The sequence below is a fragment of the Garra rufa genome, chromosome 5 (assembly GCF_049309525.1).
Source record: "Garra rufa chromosome 5, GarRuf1.0, whole genome shotgun sequence".
NCBI lineage: Eukaryota > Metazoa > Chordata > Actinopteri > Cypriniformes > Cyprinidae > Garra > Garra rufa.
The window spans coordinates 47,570,466-47,593,306 of NC_133365.1; the positions used below are offsets into that span (position 1 = coordinate 47,570,466).

General features: G+C 35.4%; 3 protein-coding genes across 3 annotated transcripts; 1 reads left to right on the forward strand and 2 right to left on the reverse strand.

Moving 5' to 3' along the window:
* h2az2a (H2A.Z variant histone 2a) lies at positions 1 to 3,780 on the reverse strand. The gene is made up of 5 exons (XM_073840750.1): positions 3,658 to 3,780; positions 946 to 1,023; positions 726 to 839; positions 522 to 651; positions 1 to 425 (listed from the first exon to the last, which is right to left on the reverse strand). Exons 1-5 carry the CDS (start codon positions 3,658 to 3,660, stop codon positions 364 to 366), a joined length of 387 nt encoding a protein of 128 aa, XP_073696851.1. The 5' UTR covers positions 3,661 to 3,780; the 3' UTR covers positions 1 to 363.
* A 1,504-nt stretch (positions 3,781 to 5,284) lies between these two features.
* On the forward strand, positions 5,285 to 7,892 carry purba (purine-rich element binding protein Ba). The gene has a single exon (XM_073839849.1). It carries the CDS (start codon positions 5,300 to 5,302, stop codon positions 6,242 to 6,244), a length of 945 nt encoding a protein of 314 aa, XP_073695950.1. The 5' UTR covers positions 5,285 to 5,299; the 3' UTR covers positions 6,245 to 7,892.
* A 6,148-nt stretch (positions 7,893 to 14,040) lies between these two features.
* Positions 14,041 to 22,534, reverse strand: LOC141335185 (uncharacterized). The gene is made up of 6 exons (XM_073840560.1): positions 22,377 to 22,534; positions 19,421 to 19,569; positions 18,825 to 18,937; positions 18,513 to 18,717; positions 16,818 to 16,968; positions 14,041 to 15,697 (listed from the first exon to the last, which is right to left on the reverse strand). Exons 1-6 carry the CDS (start codon positions 22,391 to 22,393, stop codon positions 15,670 to 15,672), a joined length of 663 nt encoding a protein of 220 aa, XP_073696661.1. The 5' UTR covers positions 22,394 to 22,534; the 3' UTR covers positions 14,041 to 15,669.
* Positions 22,535 to 22,841: the final 307 nt, after the last annotated feature.

The window sequence follows — 22,841 nt, forward strand, 5'->3', positions numbered from 1 at the left end:
TTTTTTTGTTTTGTATAAAATGTTTTTATCATTTCCATTTTTCAGTATAAAACACCTCCATATTTCTGGCCAATTCAACAAACAATTCCGCAGTCACATCAGGAAAGATCACACACTTCCTGTTTGTCTCTCTCTAAAATACCTGACATTTGGGTTGAGGGGGCGGGGCTTATTTGCCATTCTAGTTTTGGCGATATAACATTAACACAAAACTCTAACAAATCACTTGTGGTTAGCTAGTATAACATTAATATTAACTTAAAAAAAAAGAAATTGGATGAATGGATTAACACAAGCCGATCTGGTCACACTTCCCAAACGCAAGTCCTTGAGTCCATGTCAGCATAGTGACCCCACAGGGAACTACGCAGTCTTCTGCTGGCCCTTCTTACCGATCAGGGACTTATGGATGTGAGGAATCACACCTGCGAGAAAACAGCAAACACACAAGTGCTTAACATCCTAATCTGTCAAAACAGCATGTTTGCAACAAGCACAAGCGAAATTAAACTCCAACATACCACCACCAGCAATGGTTGCCTTGATGAGGGAATCCAACTCCTCGTCTCCACGAATGGCCAGCTGTAAATGGCGAGGAGTGATACGCTTCACCTTCAGATCTTTTGAAGCATTTCCTGCCAACTCCAAAACCTACCACAAGAATTAAACTATTACAAACATGCATTTGCTTTGCAGGATTGAAACTGAGTGGCACAGAGTCTTACTTCAGCTGTGAGATATTCGAGGATGGCTGCACTGTAGACAGCTGCTGTTGCTCCCACACGACCGTGGCTTGTAGTGCGGGTCTTCAGGTGCCTGTGGATACGGCCCACTGGAAACTACAAATTTCAGATATGCATTCCCTTAGAAGACAACTACACTATCTGAATAGAGGATATTTAAACATGGAAAAACCAGCATAGGAAATAAAAATCAGATGCTTACCTGAAGTCCAGCCCTTTGTGAGCGTGACACTGCTTTGGCCTTGGCTTTGCCACTGTCTTTACCTGCCTTTCCTCCTGCCTACAAAACAACACAGACTCAGATTCAACACGTACAAACATATTCAAGCATTTCAGTGCACAAAACAATTAATTAGCATAATCAATAACAGAATGAGCACAATTCTGGTCATTTGTATTTCCATCAGCATACAAGTTGTGCAATGACATTTAAAGCATATTGGGGAAATAAAACAATGCATTTCACATTTAAAAACTAAATAGATAATATTTAATTTCTATATGCAAAGACGTAACAATATAATTCACATAAATGTATTATTTTATTTCTATACGCAAAAACAATATAGTATATTACATAAATTTACATACGTGTAAGTAGAATGTAACATTTGTTACATATGTAAAAAATTTAACAATATAATTCACATAAATGTATCATTTTATTTCTATACGCAAAAACATAGTATATTACATAAATATACATATGTGTACGTAGAATGTAACATTTGTTACATATGTAAACAAAACAAAAATTCACAAATAAAAATTAAATACTACAAGTGTTTCTACATATGTAAAAAATTTAACAATATAATTGACATAAAATTACATATATTACATAAACATTACAAATGTAAAAATTATATGTAATAATCTGTACTAGAATTACTAGAATGTGTAACATTTTTACAACAATTTAAAAATATATGCAACAACAATATAATTCACATAAATTAAATATATTACATAAAAATGAAGCATATAAAATGTAAAAACTACAAATTACTAACAAAATGTAATTACGTATTGAATTTAATATATAATTTAATTTTGATTATGTAAAGTAACAATATAATTCCCATATAAAATAAAAATTGAAACTCACACGTAAAAATTAAGCATATAAAATATTATAAACATGACAAGCTACATTTTATTTAATATAATTTAACTGATACTATGTACCACCACATGAAAAGTAACAATTCACATAAAATTAAATATTATATGAAATATAAAAAATTAAACAAGCATCAAATTACATATTTTAATATAGAATTTAATTATGTAACACTTAAAAAAAGCCACAATATAAATTTACATTACATAATTGTAAAAATTAAACTAATTAAATTACATTTAATTTAAATGTGATATGTAACATTTGAAAAATATATGTACCAATATAATTTACAATAAAATATATAACATAATTATGTCAAATAATGTAAGTCAAATTACAAACACATTCAATTTTATATTTTTAATTTAATATCTAATTTAATTGTGATATGTAACATGTGAAAATATATGTAACACTATAATTCACATATTAAAAAGAAATATTAAATAAATTTAAAAATTAAAGTTTTAATTACATTCAATTTAATACATAATTTAATTTTAACATGTAACGTGAAAAATGTAATATAAAAATTAAATTTTACATAATTTAAAATGTATTTAAAATCTAATAATGATTCAAGTTAAACAAAAATTTGTTACATTTAATTTTGATAATAACACAGAAATATATGTAACTCTAATTCACATAATAAAATTAAATGTATTACATAAAAAGTATGTAAAATATTACAAACATTCCTAACAAAAATTAAATTACATATTTAATATATTCTAAAATTGATATCTAATGTAAAAAATTAGATAAACAGGTAAAATAATGTAAAAATGACAAATTACAAACAAATTAAATTACATATTTAATTTAATTTTGATATGGAACAATTTAATTACAAAACAATATTATAACAAAATATTACATAATATATACAGTGTTTTTACACACACACAAAAAAAACTTATCTTTTTTACATGTAAAAAAAAATAACTGTTATAAGCAACTGCGTCAACTACTGTTCAAGTCATTAAGCCATTTATTATTAATGCATTACTCATATGAAGATAACTACCGGTATAAGTTACTTAAGCTCTACAACCAAAAATGCAGGTTTGGCGAAATATATATTTTCCATATTCTCTTGGCAATTTGCACCGTTTCCCGCCCATCGGGTATGATTAAAACACCCATTATGGGATCCTGCCCTTCCTTCAAATGAATTAAAGTTTACCTAAAAAAAATAAGCAATGCCATCTGCCACTTCACTAAATGCCAATGAGTCGATTAACAGCACTTTAACGCAGGTAAATCTCCCGCTCATGTGACTGCCACACTAAACTTATGATATAGTTTATCAGTATTTCTGACACTAACCTGCACATAACGTTACTAGAAAAGCCTAACGCAATTCTCGGGAGGCGGTGGTCTCTGAACAACTGTACAGTAAATAAAGTTTATAAGAACTGATCACACATCAGCTCCACACAGCCGCTGGTGGATAGAGTTTAGCTTAGCTATCATGCTTAGAGAAATTTCTCACCAGCTGCGACGTATATCAACAAAACTATTGATATAAATACAAAAGGTAGGTTTAATACGCTTACCATTTAAATTGGGACAACATACGTCGTGTTTAAATAAATACCAACTACAAAAAAAGCTATTAGCACGAGCTACTCTCGCAAGCTAGCAGCGCAAAATCCAACCAGCGTTAGCTCGGAGCTAGCAGTAGAATATTTAAAAAGACGACAAATAAGCACTAAAACAAAACGGGGGACATTTAGAGTTGTAGAAAACAGTTATACGGAACACTATTGAATAATTACATACCATTTCAGCGAAGTATTACTTTGAATGGGATCCGGGGAGGTCTGTCTAAATTCTATTTTGCCTCTTGACTCGGAGAAACAATAAACCCCGTTCAGCAGAGAACGCTTGAGGCATACAGAGCGGTGGAATCAGCCAATCAGAGAGTCTGTTGTTGGTTCGAATTTCAGGAGAGCCAATGAGATTTCGGCATGTATCTGTTTCTACCATCCCCCATCGATGAATGATGTTTGTACGGATAACACGAAGGCGGGACTTAGCACTGACAACTGCCTGAAATTTTGGAGAAAACATTTAACCTCTGTTTAAAAGTCGTAAATGACCTTATTAATAATACACAAATTAATAATTTTATGTAAATAACTTGAGAGTAATTATACAACCAAATAAAAATTCTAATCAAACTATCATTTTTCTCACTTTGAACAAAAAAGCTTTCCATTAATGTATGGTTTGTTAGGATAGGATAATATTTGGCCGAGATACAACTATTTCAAAATCTGGAAACCGAGGGTGCAAAAAAAAAATAAAAATCTAAATATTGAGAAAATCGCCTTCATAGTTGTCCAAATGAAGTTCGTAGAAATGCATATTATTAATCAAAAATTAAGTTTTAATATTTTTATGGAACATGATCTTTACTTAGCCTAATATCCTAATGATTTTTGGCATTAAAGAAAAATCGATCATTTTGATCCATACAATGTATTTGTTGGCTATTGCTACAAATATATCGATACTTAAGACTGGTTTTGTGGTCTAGGGTCACATATTTCTATTCATAAAATCATGTACAAATTGTGCAAAAAGACATAAAATTGTGATAAAATAGTATAAAATAGCATAATAATATAACATTTGGTAAATAGGCTAAATAATTATCTTCATACTGTCATTAAACCAACGCCAGAGCAAATTATTAAATATTATCTGTAAAATATTTACTTTGCGTTAGGCAGCAAAGTTTCATCTTTCTTTCTGGCTAGTATTAATATGTATAAACCTATGGTATAAACCTGAAGGTAAACATTTCTGTATTTGTTTAGCCTTTTCGCAATAATCTGTAATAAGTCATCATTTTCTTTTTAAATAATTATTATTTATTAAGAAACACAATAAAATTATTGTTATTTTAGTGCAAATAAAAAAGTATTAAAATATGCAATCAAGAGAAAATGTTCTCCTCAAACTTCCCGTGAAAACTTTATCAAGAAGTTCCTATTTGTTTATTTAAATGGCTAGAAAACGGTGGAAAGCACCGTAGATGTTGACTGAGGGATGATTCTGTATGTACCGTTAGAAAGGCCAAGCGTTATCTGCAATATAGTGCTTGTGTTAGTGCGTTATCGACACCACTGTACACCAATCGCCCGTGGTACTGTCAAAACAATAGGGTGGGGTTTATACTTTGACAGGCAGTCCAAGTGAGCCAATAAGAACACGGATTTGGTGTTTACCCGCATAACGGACAGGTTGCGGTCCAATTGGAGAAGCGAATGCATGTTTGACACGTCAAACGCCCAATCACAAGATGTTCCTAAGCAGGTGACGTTCGAGAGCTGTGGGCCATTCATACAACGTTCTGCGGGTCAGAAGGCGGGACCTGAGGAAATACGGGTGGGAAAAAATAACGCAGCTCTGGGTGATGGTGAAGATGGCGGATGGGGATAGTGGGAGTGAGCGCGGTGGAAGCAGCGGTGGTGGAGGTGGTGGTGGAAGCGGCGGCGGAGGAGGAAGCGGGTTCCAGCCTTTCCAGAGGGATCAAGAGACCCAGGAGCTGGCGTCCAAACGGCTTGACATCCAAAACAAGCGCTTTTACCTGGACGTGAAGCAAAACTCGAAGGGCAGGTTCATCAAGATCGCCGAGGTCGGCGCTGGGGGCTCCAAAAGTCGCTTGACACTTTCCATGTCAGTCGCGGCGGAGTTTCGGGACTACCTGGGGGATTTCATTGAGCACTACGCCCAGCTCGGACCCAGCACCCCGGAGCAGATCGCCCAATCCTCCGGCGGCGAGGACGGCGGGCCTAGACGGGCCTTGAAGAGCGAGTTCCTAGTGAGGGAAAACCGCAAATACTACCTCGATTTGAAGGAGAACCAGCGGGGGAGGTTCCTCCGGATCCGTCAGACCGTCAATCGCGGGCCTGGTGGTTTTGGCGTCGGAGGAGGTGTGCCCGGGGGTGGCATGCAGTCCGGGCAGACCATTGCCCTTCCTGCTCAGGGTCTCATCGAGTTCCGCGACGCTCTGGCCAAACTGATCGACGACTACGGCGGGGACGACGAGGAGCTGGTCGGCGGCGGCTGCGCTGGAGGTTACGGAGAGCTCCCCGAGGGCACGTCAATCACGGTGGACTCCAAGCGGTTCTTCTTCGACGTGGGCTCCAACAAGTACGGGGTGTTTCTGCGGGTGAGCGAGGTGAAGCCCAGTTACAGAAACTCTATCACGATACCCTTCAAAGCGTGGAGCAAGTTCGGCGGAGCGTTCACCCGCTACGCCGAGGAGATGAAGGAGATCCAGGAGCGGCACAGAGAGAAAGTGTACGAGCGGAGAGCTGGAGAGGAGTCGGAGGGCGACGACATTGATGACGACTGACCCGCACAGGTGCTTCGTCGCCGGGCCAACCGCACAGAGCGAGAACCGCCGCGCAGGAGGGGGAAAGAATTACCGTGCATGAAACGAAGAACATTAATGCTCTATGGCGAATAAAGATGTTTGACTGAGAAACACTGTCATGTATATGTAAGAGAATCCTGTTTAAAGCAGTATAGACGATGTTTGGCTAGATAAATGGATATTTCTGCTGGCTGCTCTATAGGTCTTGTCATTTTGAAAGTTTTCCCCTTTACAAAGAAAAAAAAAAAAAAAACACCCCTTCACCCAGAGACTGAGTTACTGAGTTCACAAAAGAGTCGACAGGGACGTGTAGTGTTAGTGTATCAAGAAACGATGAATATCTCTACTATAGGTGTTTTTGGTGTTGTACCATATGATGGGGAGCAAACCAGCATCATCTGAACGACGTGGTGTGAATCTCATAGTTAGCTCATTCAGGAAGTGTTCTCTGCAAATTTGTGTGTGTGTATATACATATATATTCTATATATAAAAGACTCAGATCAAACCGTGTAAAAATATTGGAGGTTGTTAAAGAGTTCAACTTGTGGACACACAATACAGTTCAAGCAACAATGTACAAACAGTTAAAATGGTGCTATAAAACCGTGCTCCACCAGCCCCCCCGCCGCTAAGATTGCGGTTTATGCGGGCTGGTGAGTTTTTATTTCGTTTTTCTCCTGTTTCTTGTCAGGATTGAGCAAATTACTCTGATTGTATGTGTTAAATTGGGAAGTGCATTGGTGCTAATGCCACTAAATTTACCATTGATGCTGGGTTTGATTTGGCGCTTGTAAAGGGAATGGCGAAAATCGAATTAGTACGTTTTCGAATTTAATAAGCGAAGAGCTTTGGTGACAAAACTGGAAAGGAAATCAAATGTAGAACAACACCCAACTGGGTTCAAATAGATTTATTTTTAAAAACAATATACAGAAATATATATATACAGAAATATATTTATATAGACGTATAGAATCAATTATAAATGCTTCCTGAACAGGCTATTTAAACAAATAAAACTCGGATGCAATTATATATATGGAAATATTTCTTACTGGTTTTCCATACATTTCCTATAGTCTTTATGGTTGGAAGAGCAAAAACAATGAAAAAATTGTGAAATACTCAAACTAGACTTGAAAATGTTCTCAGTTTAGTTTGTAGTTCATTTTTCAACAACAACCCAAATGGCATAATATAACACTCTTGTTCTTTTTTTTTCTCTGCATATTAAGTTGTCACATTTCTGAGTCTTACTGCAATGTGTCTGCTCCTCTTCTCCCAAATCTGTCAAAATGTGTGTGCCTGTTAGCAACGTCCCTCTGTTATCCTGATATTGAGTGGGTGTTATACATTTTTCATTTGATCGAAGATAAAAGTGTGATGTACCTTTCCTGACCGTTTTGTTTTTTCAGGCCTTCTCTAACCACAAGAATTAGCCATACACACCACCTGGGAGCCATATTGACTTTTTACTAATTTCAATATCCATATGAGTTTTGACCTCATTCTTGTCTGTACTGTGTTATGTGATAAAGGCAGCTGTTCAGTCAAGTGTGTACTGCTGTAATTCTCCACAGACTTCCTTTGAACAATAAATAGAATTTCTTTGCTGAGAACACAAGTTTGTATTTTTTTATTTTGCTCTTTCACAATTCATAACTTCTGTTAACAAAAAAGTGTTTCTTCTGCACCATAAGCGTTACCAAACAGATGCAAAAATCATGTTTTCAAACCGCTTTTCCAGTTTACTTCAGCTTCCTGAGAAATGCTCATTGTGGGTGATCAAGACCTCATGCAACTGCTGTCAGTTCATAACCTGCAGCATTATACAGCCATTGTGTTATGTTTTTAATTAACTATAATAACCCTGCTTATCTGAACTGCAGTAGTCTTGCTATTTAATTTAATAATTTCTAGTGATGAATGCGTTAATGGGAGGGTGCCCTAGAAAGCCAAAATGAAATACAGTTAAGGTCAAAAGTTTACATATACCTTGCAGAATCAGCTAAATGTTATTTTACCAAAATACAAGGGATTTTATAAATTGTTTATATTTAGCACTGACCTGACAAAAAAGATGTTTACATATAGTCCACAAGAGAAAATAATAGTTTAATTTATAAAAAAATTACCCTGTTCAAAAGTTTACATACACTTGATTCTTAATACTGTGTTGTTACCTGAATGATCCACAGCTGTGTTTTAGTTGATAGTTGTTCATGAGTCCCTTGTTTGTCCTAAACAGTTAAACTGGCCGCTTTTCTTCAGAAAAATCCTTCAGTTATTCTTTGGTTTTTCAGCATTTTTGCATATTTGTACCCTTTCTAACAATGATTGTATGATTTTGAGATCCATCTTTTCACACTGAGGACAACTGAGGGACTCATATGCAATACAAAAGGTTCAAACACTCACAGATGCTTCAAAAGGTAAAATGATGTATTAAGAGCCAGGGATGTAAGCTTTTGAACAGAATGAGGATGTGTACATTTTTCCTGTTTTGCCTAAATATCATTTTGTTTTCATTTAGTACTGCTCTTCAGGAGCTACAGTAGATGTTTTACCTTGATCTTCAAATTAAAAAACAATGCTCTTAATGCATTGTGTTTCCTTCTGGAGCAACAGTGACTGTTTGAACCTTCTGTAATAGTTGCATGAGTCCCTCAGTTGTCCTCAGTGTGAAAAGATGGATCTAAAAATCATACAGTCATTGTTGGAAATGGTTTCAAATACACAGAAATGCTGAAAAACCAAAGAATCTGCGGGACCTGAAGGATTTTTCTGAAGAACAGCTGCCAGTTTAACTGTTCAGGACAAACCAGGGACTCATGACCAACTATCACTAAACAAAAAAAAAAACAAAACAAAAAAAAAAACAGCTGTGGATCATTCAGGTAACAACACAGTATTAAGAATCAAGTGAATGCAAACTTTTGAACAGGGTCATTTATTTCACTTGTGGACTATATGTAAATGTCTTTTATTTTAAATGTCTTATTCAGGTTTGAACTCAATTTAGAAAAAAACATGTATTTTGTATGATCCCTCTTATTTTGGTAAAACAATTAACACTGAGCAGATTCTGCAAGGTGTATGTAAACTATTGACTTTAACTGTACATCTGAATTTGTGCATACTGAGGTCTGGTTTTAATAGAACTGCTCCTTCACAGAGCCTCTTATCTGTGTGAAACAGAATCTTGCAAACTCTCAGTTTGTTCCACTTCACAGATCCAGTTTGGCCTCAAGGATGTTGCAAGCAATTTCTGCAGAGAGGTTTTTGCTTAGGGTGATGCCACTGATGACAACACTGAAACAGCCTCTTATTAGAATTGGGTTCTGTCATCATTTACTCACTCTCATGTCATTCCAAACCAGTTTGACTTATTTTTTTCTATAGAACATAAAATATATTTTGAAGAATGATGATAACAAATACGTTTTGGTTCCCATTGCATTTTTTGTTCATATACTGTTAATAAAGTCGATAGGTACAGAAATAGTGAGCACCATGATGAAATCCAAAGTGCAAGTTACAGAAATGCTGCCTCTGTGGATTTCAAGGCCCATGGGAATAGACTGAGTCAAATTAAATCTTGCGACACTGTCAGGTTGTGCAAGACGAGGAATATTATTAACTTTGGAATTCATAATCATTTTTTTTGTCTTCAAAGAAGAATGCATTCTTATCTGTGACTAAAAAGAGTTTGAGCAGATATTGAAGAAAGTAGTTGTATTTTAAACATGCGCACAGGGCTGGTGTGCTCAAAACTGCACAAAATATCAGATCATTTATAAAAAATTGTATAACTTACAAACTGCAAATACCTAACACAGTCAACTGGAAAGAATAATATTTGTAACATCTCAGAAAAGTCGGAAATCAGAACATAATTGGAGAAATTAGCATTCCATCACTTGCTCTCCAGTGGATCATCTGCAGTGAATGGGTGCCGTCAGAATGAGAGTCCAAACAGCAGATAAAAACATCACAATAATCCACACCACTCAAATCCATCAATTAACATCTTGTAAAGTGAAAAGATTTAGACAAGGTGAATTTTTTTTTTTGCTGGAAAAAGCAATACTATGGTAGAGCTCTCTTATTTTAGCAGGTTAAAAAAGTAAATAAAAAAAACAAATCTTAATGTATTTGTCTCTTACAAACATGCAGCTTTTCACGTCTAAAGATGTTAACTGATGGACTGGATTTGTGTGGAATATGATGTTTTAATCAGGTGTTTGAAACCTCATTCAGACGGCACCCATTCACTACAGATCTATTGTTAAGCGTGTGATGTAATGCTACATTTCTCCAAATCTGTTCAAAAAGAAACAAAGCTATTCTTTTATGTTTAATGCATTTTAGTGTTAAGACATATGATTTTAACCGTCAATTTAAGCATATGATCCTCCATTGTCCTTATTTCAAGTGGGCAAATCACTTACTAAAAGCTTTTCAGTGAGGAAAAAAGGCTCTCAATTGCTTGGAATAGTAGGATATCCGTTACCACCATTGTAGCAACTCATGTATCTAACAGCCAAACCTGCAAAGTGATACGGTGTCTCACTTTACAGTAACGACGAACAACTATCCCTTCTCATTCCCATGTCCTATAGCGTCCTATTGCATCAGTGCAGAGATAAACCCTGTGACCCTCATCTGACGTGATTTCATAATCAGTCATGGTAAGACTCAGACACACACATACACATAAGCTACACTGATGACAGTTCAAGGGTACGCAATGGCACGCCTGGCAGAGCGTCCCTGATTCAGGAGATTATTTCACATTCTCTGCCATCCTGCTGAGATGAGGATAAGATGCAAACAGCTGTCAGCCAGACTGGCGTTCATTCAGACTGTGCTCAGAGCTTCATACTGAACAGTCAGTCTCAATACACTAATCCGGAGAGATCTCCATTCACCTTGCAGTGCTTATGCGCCAGGCAGAGCAGTTAACTAGTTCCACTTCCCAATGGCTACATCTTAGTTTCACTGTTAAATAATACCACAGTGGTTTTCTCTAAAATACATGTGCTCACAATAAGTCTTGTTTACAAGCAGAGGAAGATGCACACTGTATAAAACAGTCTTCTTGTCTGTCTGAAGATTTTGACATAGAGGATGACTTGCAATTTTTTGGCCAGCCTTACTTATTTGAAACCGAATACAGACCAGAAACTAAGAGAGATGGATGTTCTACATCAGAACACACATGCGTTGTGGTACTCTCGTGAAGGGCCATGTCTCAAGGACATTTTAGTTTATTTTTGTAAATAACAAATTTATCACTGTGTTAGGTCACTTCTTGATTCAACAACACAGAAGATTTCTTTAATTGCTGGTCATTGCAATTTGATTAAGTTACCTAGGAAAAAGGTGTCTATCAAAATTAGTACACTCTACAAATACTGGGTTAAGCACAACCCAACTTGGATCATTAGGCAACCCAGCACTGGGTAAATATAGGAAAGAACACATGCTGGGTTATTTTGACCAAGCTGGTTGGCTTAAATGCTTTTACCCAACATACTGGATTGTTTTAAGCAAACTATTGTTTAAAACAAATTACAGCCCTACTGCTGGCTTAAAATGGGTTGGAAATGAAAAACCACACCCTGAAATACAGAGGCAACAGCAACAATCAAAAGATGAATATTACTTAAGCAACAACACCCATGGACAACAATATGAGACAAATTGGGATTATTTGGGTGAATAAGCATTTAACAAGCATTTTAGAAATAGAAACGTAACATTTAAAAGTACCATTTTAATTTAAGTTTATTCAACCGTTCGCTGTAATCACTTTTCACCAAAATAGTGCTAATTCTGCCTCGTGCCGGTGTGTTGGCGAAATCCAAGCCGGTGACGGGCTTCTGTTCGCTGGGGGAACTATGAACCAGACCGCAGCCTCGCGTTTTACTCGTAGCTGAAAGATGCGTGACTGACTCCCTAACCTGCAAATAAACAAACAGTACTGAGTTTAGAGAGCATATGTTAACATAAAATAATTAAATTAAATTTAGTATGAAATTAATTAAAATCAGTTTATGTTACACAAGGAAAAGTTTGCATAATGCGGAAGGAAGGACCGCTGGCTGACGCCGCTGATTGACATCCGGTCCTTGTTGCGTTCAGTACAATAATATAACTTACAGCACAGTAAAGACTAAATGAATGAAATAAAGTGTATACAAACTTTTATTCCGCTGAAGAAGTGGCACTAAGAACTGCTCTCGTCTGTGGAGGACGCAAAAAGCCTTTCTTGGAGAAAGGCTTAACCCAGCATTAAAAATGGCCCAGCTTATGCTGCGTTCCAAGCAGGTTTTTGAGCCCGTAAATCACGATTTCAAACCACGACTCACGACCTTGTAGCGTTCCAGGCAAGTCACGCCAAACTGGCTGAGCGCATTTAATATGAATATATTATTATTAATTTGATTGCAACATTATATTGTCCTAAAATCTATTTTTCACCATGTACCACTTGCATAAACATCGCACCCATAGGGGCTGACATTGTTGTTACGTGGTCTATGTAACATCAGAACTCGGAACTGGGAGTACATTGATCTAGTAGGAGTTCACGGGTGGGAAGTCAGGGGTTTGAGTGGCACTCCAGTGCACTTTCACGGGTAAAAGGTTGGATAAACAGGAGTAACGGGTTGCCTGGAATGCAGCATTAGTCACAGAAAAACTACCCAGAACCTGGGTAAAAATCTTAAAAATAACACAATAACAAGCCAAACCCAGCATTTTTTTAGAGTGCAGAAAACCTACCCAGCACCATGGGTGAAAAAAGAAAAGAAAAAAGAAAAACAACCCAATAAAATGCATTTGGGTTATAAAAATAAATAAATAAATAAACAGCATTTTTGTAGTACATAAAATATACCAAGCACTAGGATAAAAATCTTAAAAACAAATCAATAAAATGACCCAACAGGCTGAACCCAGCATTTGGGTAAAAACAAAATCAGCATGTTTAGAGTGCAGAAAAACTACCCAGCACCTGGGTAAAAAAAAGAAAAGAAAAAAGAAAAACAACCCAATAAAATGACCCAACAGGCTGAACCCAGCATTTGGGTAAAAAAAATAAATAAATAACCCAAAATTTTTAGAGTGCAGAAAAACTACCCAGCACCTGGGTAAAAAAATAAAAATAAAAACAACCCAATAAAATGACCCAACAGGCTGAACCCAGAACTTGGGTTAAAAAATAGCCCAGCATTTTTTTTCAGAGTGCAGAAAAAACTACCCAGCACAAGGTAAGATATCTTAAAAACAAAATGAATAAAATGACCCAATAGGCTGAACCCAGAACTTGGGTTAAAAAAGAGAAAAAGAAAAGATTACCCAGCATTTTTAAGAGTGTGCCTACAAATAATTCAGAACAGTGGACAGGGATAGTGATTCAGAGGCTAGTACTCCATCACTCTATCACTATGTAGAAAGAGAAGAGTGTGATGATGAGGAGCATGAGCAGCAGGGCATCAGAGGGATGTGACTCGTGACAGAAAAGCTCTTCTGTGTACTGCGGCTTCCCTGCGCTATATTTAGCTTTCGTGTTGCCATGTATGTTTTCATATAACAGGGAAACAAGCCAAAATTCATATATTTCTTGTATATCCTTGTGCTCTTTCTCTCCTTCCTGCACAGACCCCCTGACACACCATTTCCTGTATAATTTACTAGATTTGTGTAAGGGCAACTGATATCTTTTTCACTTTCTCTACATTGTCATTGATTCACAACAAGCCAAAGATACTGGAAATGTTTATTTGGTCATCATTAACAGCGAGTATATCAGCGGAATACTATAACTCTTATAGTATAAGTATAGTATACAGTATACGTCTTAAATGTATTATGTTATTAATTATGTCAACGTACATCAGAATGCAAAGCTTGCCGAATGAGCTGATTATTTCAGTTGCACAGCTTTTACATAAAAGGTTAACAAATACATAAACATTTGCAGATCACTACAAGAAAAACAATGCATATTAGATGTAGCATACGCCATACCAACTCAAGTGCAAAGCACTGTACTGTTACAAGTCGTCTTCAAATGCTGACCTCACACTCTCACAATATGCATCAGATGACGTTACACAACAGCGCTTCATAGTAGTCTGCAGTTCCACTGCTTCACCAGCAGAGGTCGCATTTGTCTGAATTTCTACTGACTCTTCTTTGTATCCCATACTACTGTATATACACTATGCACTTTTACAATGCGTTACGTACTTAAAATCATAGATTTTTTAATAAGTATTTTATGCTCCCTTACGCTGCATTGATTGAATAAAAAATAATACATTACATTTTCAAATGCAATTTCCTCTTTACTTACCCAAAACTTTTAAATGGTAGTGTATAATATAAGTATATTAAGCAGCAAAACCATGTTTTTAACATGGTTAATAATGAGAAATGTTTCTTGAGATGCAAATCAGCATATTAGAATGATTTGTGAAGGATCATGAGACACTGATGCTGAAAATTCAGCTTTGCATCACAGAAATTAATTACAGTTTAAAACATTTCTAAATGGGCAGATATTTTGTTGCAGAAATGTGATCAGAACTAATTTACAAATGAAAGTAATCCATGCGATTCACAGGATATGACACTAAAGAGTTAGGTTCCTGTGTAATGTCTTATTAAAACATTTCGAAAAGCCATGTAGTTATCAAGAATAACTACAAATACTGAAAAACTACACTGTAAACAAAATCTGTAGAAATTACAGTATTACTGGCAGCTGGTTGCCAGTAACTTACTGTAGATTTAAATTTATGCTATTTACTGGCAACAGTTTGTTCAAAGTTAATTGAACATTAAACATTAACAAGTCTTTATCTTTACAGAATAAAACTAAAATAACAGCCTCATGCAAAGCATTCTGGGAACCAAAATCTGAAGGAAAAAAACAGAAAAAGGTTGATGAAGGTTTCTGGTTCCCAGAATGCTTTGCAGTAGGTTGTTATTTTATAGTTTTATTCTGTAAAGACAAAGACTTGTTAATGTTTAATGTTCATTTAACTTTGAACAAACTGTTGCCAGTAAATAACATAAATTAAAAATCTACAGTAAGTTACTGGCAACCAGCTGCAGAACTACAGCAAATTTTTTACAGTGTAGTCAGCGTTTTTATAGTAATAATGCAACAGATTTTGAACCTAAAACTGCACGTCAGTAATACTTAGTAGGCTGTGTCAAAAAGGCAAACATGCACATAAATGGATAAAATGCCATGCCTCAAAGACCCACAAAGGAATTGCTCCAATTGCTCTCACATTTTCTTAACATCCAGGTTTCCCTCAAAGAAAAGGAGCTTGCATCAGACACAGACTAAACAGAGCTCTTTTGTTGATGAAAACAGCGCTTTACTGATTTTTCATCCTCTTGACGCCCCTGAGAAAGATTGAAAATGAGAAAGATTTCCTTTAGTTCACTGACATTTTCTTCTTTAACCTGATGAATTGTATCTTATTTGTGACCCTGAACCACAAAACCAGATTTAAGGGTATTAAAGCTTTCCATTGATGTATTGTTTGTTAGGATAGAACAATATTTGGCTGAGATACAACTATTTAAAAATCTGGAATCTGAGGGTGCAAAAATATTGAGCAAATCGCCTTTAAAGTTGTCCAAATTAAGTTCTTTGCAATGCATATTACTTATCAAAAATGAAGTTTTGAAATATTTATGGTAGGAAATTTACTAAATATCTTCATCGAACATGATGTTTACTTAATAACCTAATGATTTTGGCAATTTGACCCATAAAATGTATTATTGGCTATTTCTACAAATATACCTGTGCTACTTATGAATGGTTTTGTGGTCCAGGGTCACATTTGATGGCCTCTAAAAGATCAACACAGGCCCGGTTTCACAGACAGGGCTTAGACTAAACCAGGATCAAGTCATTTTTTTAAACGTGCTTAGAAAAAAAGGCACTGATATATTAAAAAAGCAATCAGTGCAATTTTATTTTAGTTGAAACAGCTCAGACTTACATTTTAGTCTAGGACTAGGCGTAAGCCTTATCTGTGAAACTGGTGGATATTTCTAAGCATTTTCTGTAAGTAGTCTGTTATACTGTTACAAAGATTTATTTCCAAGCTATCAGAATTTCATCTTAACCTCTAGCAATATAAAAAACAGCAACTGCACCAAATTGCATATTTTTAAACCTTTAAATCAAATTTAGTTTTTTTTTTTTTTTCATAAAAGCCTTTTTTTGGTCAAAAAGCTCAACAAAGTGTTCCATTTCAAAAAAGAAAAAAAAAACATATTTCAGGCTTTACAGGGTTAATGTCCATGGAATTCAGCACAAAAAGCAAGTAAATGCAAATTCGTGAGGGTATTGCGTAATAACACTCACTATTTCAAGGCTTGTTTAAATATGCTTAAAATGTGTTTTAAGGAAGTCAAATGCTTTCCAACTTTGAAAGCATTTCTGGGTGTCCAAGACTAGAAATACAGCACATTTATAGCAAATGTGAAGTCTACAAATAGGAATAGGTACCTCTGAGGGCAGTACAGTCGCTTAGTGGGTGCCACTGATCTCTCGCAACAAGAAGGCCGTTTTTGCAAGGTGTTTTTTCTGTACTGAGTTGTCATGCTCTTTTGGATTTTGTCTGTTCTAGCATTCCTCTGTAGCTCCTTATTTGCTGTGTCTTGAAAAAAAAAATCAATGGATGGATGAGTACCTTGTAGGGATGTGACGAGACACTCATCCCACAAGATGAGACGAGACACAAGACTATTGGTTCACAAGAACGAGACAAGATTTTTTAAAGAAATCCTCAATTATGAAATATATAAGGTAAAATAGTATTTTATCTGACTGAAAAAGACAAAATGCAAAAAAAATGTAGGTGCATTTTAAAATCAACTTGAAGTTAATTAATTATATGCAGTAATAAGCAACATGTAAACTAAAGCTGTGTGATTCTGGGTAAATTGAGAATCATGATTTTTTTAAATAAATTGGAGATCACGATTCTCTCAGGATTATTAAGAAAAATAACGTAATTCACTAGTGGTTTTGACAAAATGGCCATTGCTTGAAGGAGTAGTTCACTTTCAGAACTCAAATTTACAGATTTACACCCCCTTGTCATCCAAGATGTTCATGTCTTTCTTTCTTCAGTCGTAACGAAATTATGTTCTTTAAGGAAATCATTTCAGGATTTCTCTCCATATAATGGACTTCTATGGTGCCCCCGAGTTTGAACTTCCAAAATGCAGATTAAATGCAACTTCAAAGGGCTCTAAATGATCCCAGCCGAGTAAGAAGGGTCTTATCTAGCGAAACGATCGGTTATTTTTAAAAAACATTTACAATTTACATACTTTTTAATCTCTACACAGAGCTAGACAAGACGAGCAAGAGGTTAAAAAGTATATAAATTGTTTTTTTTTTTTTAAATAAACAATCGTTTTGCTAGATAAGACCCTTCTTTCCTCGGCTGTGATCGTTTAGAGCCCTTCGAAGCTCCATTTTGGAAGGTCAATCTCGAGGGCACCATAGAAGTCCATTACATGGAGAAAAATCCTGAAATGTTTTCCTCAAAAAACTATTTCTTTACGACTGAAGAAAGAAAGTCATGAACATCTCGGATGACAAAGGGATGAGTACATTATCTGCAAATTTTTGTTCTGAAAGCGAACTACTCCTTTAAGTCCTTATATTCATTTGAACAAAATAAAATAAATAATGAAGAAGTAGTCAGTGTCTCAATTCATAAATGATTCATGAATGATTCAATAACAAATACTTTTTTAAACAGGCAGCTGTCGCCACCTCCTGGCGGAAGAGGATAAGCGTTACAATAAGTACGAGTGTACTTTAATTTGATCGCTACTCAAACTTTTATAAATAATGATTATTATGTGGTTGAAAAGACTGTTTGTGTTGCTCTTTCTGGATCAGCAGCAGCAAGAATGCAGATTTGAATGTCTTTAACACCTGTTTCACATCGTAAGCGTCAGTGAAGCGTGAGCAGCACAATGTGAAACAGTCATAAAAGACACAGATGAATCGTTGTCATTCAGGAATAAGATTGCGTGGGTGTTTGAATAGAGATCTCAATCTTTTAAAAATGAATCGTGCAGCTGTAATCTAAACTAGTACCTTTCTGTATAGATTTTATAATGTACTGTGATACAAATGCTAGAATGCAAAACATCACTTCAGTTTGACATTTGGCAAAATTACCTCTTTCCTTATCTAAGATTTTAAAACCTGGATCCGGGTGTGTTTTGATGATCACTTTGCCATGTTCTTCAACAGACAAGAACTTGCTGGGTTCAGCCACTGAATTCAAACTCCTCCAGGCTCCACAACAGTCTCGCTCACCCCATTTAAACAAGAAACTTTTGTCTAAGATTCCTGGCGTGATCGGCTTGTCTAGGGATAAAACCTGTATATGTGAGATCAAAAATCAGAGATGACAAAATAAAAGCACAAGAAGGTATTTGACAACAATAAGTGATTTCCTTGCAATCAATTCAGTGTCTGAGACATTACCCTAGATTCGACCTCTTCTTTTTCAGTAACAACAGGGAAAACGGACTTATTATCCACCTCAAAGCAAAAAGCCATGCATGGCCGTCCATTATACGAAATATGATACACCTTGACTGAAGAATAAAAGACAAATCATATTGTTAGTGTTACATTAAGTCAATACGCAAACACTTTCATTAAAGAAACAATTTGCTTTTCCTCAGGCCATTCAAAATGTAGAAACGTTTCAGATTTAAAGAAAATTAGCATTAGATCACTTGCTCAGCACTGGATCCTCTGCAGCGAATGGGTGCCGTCAGAACAGCTGGATTGACTGGATGTTTTTATCAGCTGTTTGGACTCTCATTCTGATGGCAGCCATTCACTGCAGAGAATACATTGGTACTGTGGCTGTAAAATATGAATTACTGTGACAAAGACAGTTTCTTGCTCCATTATAGTCACTTGCAGTTGTAACATTTTTTTCCAACATGGAATAGAAACAACCCAAACAGTTCAGTCACCAAAAATCTTCATTTAAGAGTTATTAATGAGGCCAGCTCTGGATAACCAAAGAAACATATGAAGTATTAAGTGGAAACAGCACAGGTTCAGACCTTCAGGGCCTTGTCCCTGTCGATTTTCTGAGACCAGCTGAAGAGTTCTTTTAGCCCTTTGCATGCACACATACTTTCCATTACTGGTTGACAGGTATGCTGATTCAGTGGACTTGATTTCCATTTTTTGGGAAGCTTCTTTCTGGACACTAATAGACAAAAATAACCATAGACAAAGCGTTAGTACAGACTGTAACCAAAATGGGAAATTACAAAATCTTACAAATCAGCAAATATCAAGTGAGTTATGTAACTTAAGTTGCATTTTATTGGATATCACAGGCACTTTGCACAACAAGTATGGAAATAATCTGTCATCGTCTGATGATGATTTATCATATTATTATCGAACTGAAAGCAAAACATTAATTAACAATAATAAATAACATAACACACAGCCTGAAACTACATTAGCAGTCAAAAGTTTTTGAACAGTAAGATTTTTAATGTTTTTTAAAGAAATCTCTTCTGCTCACCAAGCCTGCATTTATTTGATTCAAAGTACAGAAAAAAAAAATATATATTTTTTTTATATTTAAAATATCTGTTTTCTGTTTGAATATATTTTGAAATGTAATTTATTCCTGATTTCAAGGCTGTATTTTTAGCATCATAACTTCAGAAACATGATCCATCAGAAATCATTTTAATATTCTGACTTGCTGCTCAAAAAACATTTATTATTATTATTATTATTACATTAAAAACAGTTTTTTTCAGGTTTCTTTAATGAACAGAAAATTCAGAAGAACAGCATTTATCTCAAATTTAAATCTTTTGTAACATTATACATGTCTTTATCATCACTTTTGATCAATTTAAAGCATCCTTGCTAAATAAAAGTATTAATTTCTAAAATGTCTTAAAAAAGGAAAAAAAATATGACTGACTCCGAGCTTTTGAATGGTATAGTGTATAATGCTACAAAAGCTTTTTTGTTTCAGATAAATGCTGATCTTTGTATCTTCCTATTCATCAAAGAATCTTGAAAAAAGAAAAAAAGTTTAAATATTGATATAATAATAATAATAATAATAAACGTTTCTTGAACAGCAAATCAGCATATTAAAATAATTTCTGAAGGGTCATGTGACACTAAAGACAGGAGTAATGATGCTGAAAATTCAGCTTTGATCACAGGAATAAATTATATTTTAAAATATATTCAAATAGAAAACTTTTAAACAGTAAAAATATTTCATAATTTCACTGTTTTTGCTGTACTTTGGATCAAATCAATAATCTTGGTGAGCAGAAGAGACTAGTTTAAAAAAAAATTTAAATCTTACTTCAAAAACTTTTGACTGGTAGTGAGCGATGGGATGAAAAATCATGTTTAAATGCTTTTGCGTTCACCTGAAAATCCACAAAAGCACTATGAAATATTCTTCTTAATGTTTCCATCATAAGCGTTTTGCGAGCCATAATGTTTCTCTCAGGGCAAGAATGCAAAAGTATTTCAACATAGGCATTTTTCCACAGCATTCAACCTGTGCACTGCATATTCTGTGATGTTGTTATCAATCAAGTATCATGTTTTCTTTCTCATAGTAACCAGCTAGACCAATCACGATTTAAAAGTTCAGAGGCTCAACTGAGACTGAGACCTTGCTATAGGTCACCGAAGCAACATGTGAAAGCTTTTTTCCAAATCAACAGTGTCCATAGATATCCACTGGGGTTTCCCACGTGATCGGTCCTTGGACCTCTTCTCTTCTTAATATAGACCTACACTAAATTGCTGCGCCACTTCTCGTCCTGGCCCTTGTCATTTCTGTGCTGGACTGTTGCAATGCTCTTCTGTCTAGACTTCCACCATGTGCAATCAAGCCTTTACACTTTTAAAATCAAAGGCTCCAAAGTGGTGTTTTAGTGGTGATGCCATAGAAGAACCATTTTTGGTTCTCCAAGGAACTTTTCAGTGAACCTTTTGTGCATTTGAAAGGTTCAGTGGATGTTTACGGTTCTTCATGGTACCATCGATACCAATAAAGAACCTTTATTTTTAAGAGTGTACAAATGATTCGGAACACAGCAGCACTAGCCCACATAAGATTACTAAAACCAATTACCATTACTAAACATAAATGTTCTATACTGGAATAAATGGTTCTATTAACACATTTATTCAACCTTTCAAATGCAAAAAAGGTTCTTTATATAGTCGGAAAAAGTTTTTTTTAAATGTTCTTCTAAATGGTTCTTTTAGGAACTGTTCACTGAAAGGTTCTTTGAGGAACCAAACATGGCTCTTTTATAGCATCACTGCATCCCTTACATTACTCAAGAAACGTCTGAAAATTATCTCTTCCGTCAGCACTTAACTGCATCCTTCTGAGATAAATAAATATATATATATATATAGGCCTATATATATTCCTCTTATTCCTTAATCCCTTACTGGTCGAACTTGTTCTATTCTAAACGAAATTTTGTGTTACTACTTCTCGTGTTTACTGCCTATTTATAATGAATCCCTTGTAGTATTCCTTTTTTCGAATAAATGTAAATGTAAGTAGCCTGTTTAAAAATATAAGTCGCAGTCTGGCTTATTGCGTGTGAAACAGCAAAAATGTTCATAAAATACGCGTTCAATAAATAGTTAACGTTTACTTAGTTCGCGAAACTCTAGTTTAATAGTCTAGGCTGTGAACGGTTGCTAAGCAGCGAAGTAATTTAGTTCACTTGAATGAAGTAGATAGTGGATGAGTTTAAAGAAAAAACACCGCAAACGGAACTAGGATGACACTATTGTTCTATAAAGTTATATAGGCCAGCTTGTGTTATCACCAAATCAAAGTGCAATAGTCAGTAATAAAGGCTGAAGGGTAAAGTTTGACTGTCATTTAATTTAAAGTTTTAAAATTAATCTATTTCAGACAACCTGCTTTTTGTATTAGTTCTGCAGAACCTTTTATAAATGAAATTTACAAAGAATAAAAATGCATGAATATACCTGGTTCGTGGATACATTTAATTTCTCGTCCTTCTGGTTCTTCGCCGATTGCTTGACCGAATGAGCGTGTGCAGATCACAGTGAGGTCGCGGGCATTTATATGGCAGAACAACAAATGCAGCATTCACACGTTTAACGGATGACGCCCCCTTACCGGAATCATTACTAGAGGCTGATCTGTCCCTGTATCTACAAGAGTTTTTGGGAAGAATGAAAGGAAGAATGCAACGCCTCAAGTAACACTACAGGCGGGAGTCGCAAACTCCTTAAACTGCACCCTGTCTCACTTGCAACATCCTTTATGAACCATTCTATGAAGATGCATGCATACAGGACAATTACATTTATCTAATGCACTGACTTACATTTTTCATTACTTACAAGTGTCCAAATACTTTATGTAGAACTAAGGTGGGGGAAGAAAAATCAGTCTGACTAAACAGTGATAAGCAAATAGTGATCTAA

Bases quoted from the DNA above. Each gene is read 5' to 3' on its own strand.
- purba (XM_073839849.1), top strand. From the start codon at position 5,300: ATGGTGAAGATGGCGGATGGGGATAGTGGGAGTGAGCGCGGTGGAAGC.
- LOC141335185 (XM_073840560.1), bottom strand. The intron at 18,938-19,420 runs GTCTGAACCTGT...TTTATTCTTCAG, and splicing joins ACAGGGACAAGGCCCTGAAG to TCAAGGTGTATCATATTTCG. The intron at 18,718-18,824 runs GTAATGTCTCAG...TCACATATACAG, and splicing joins AAGAAGAGGTCGAATCTAGG to GTTTTATCCCTAGACAAGCC.
- h2az2a (XM_073840750.1), bottom strand. The intron at 840-945 runs GTAAGCATCTGA...TGAAATTTGTAG, and splicing joins CACAAAGGGCTGGACTTCAG to TTTCCAGTGGGCCGTATCCA. The intron at 652-725 runs GTAAGACTCTGT...TTCTTGTGGTAG, and splicing joins TCGAATATCTCACAGCTGAA to GTTTTGGAGTTGGCAGGAAA.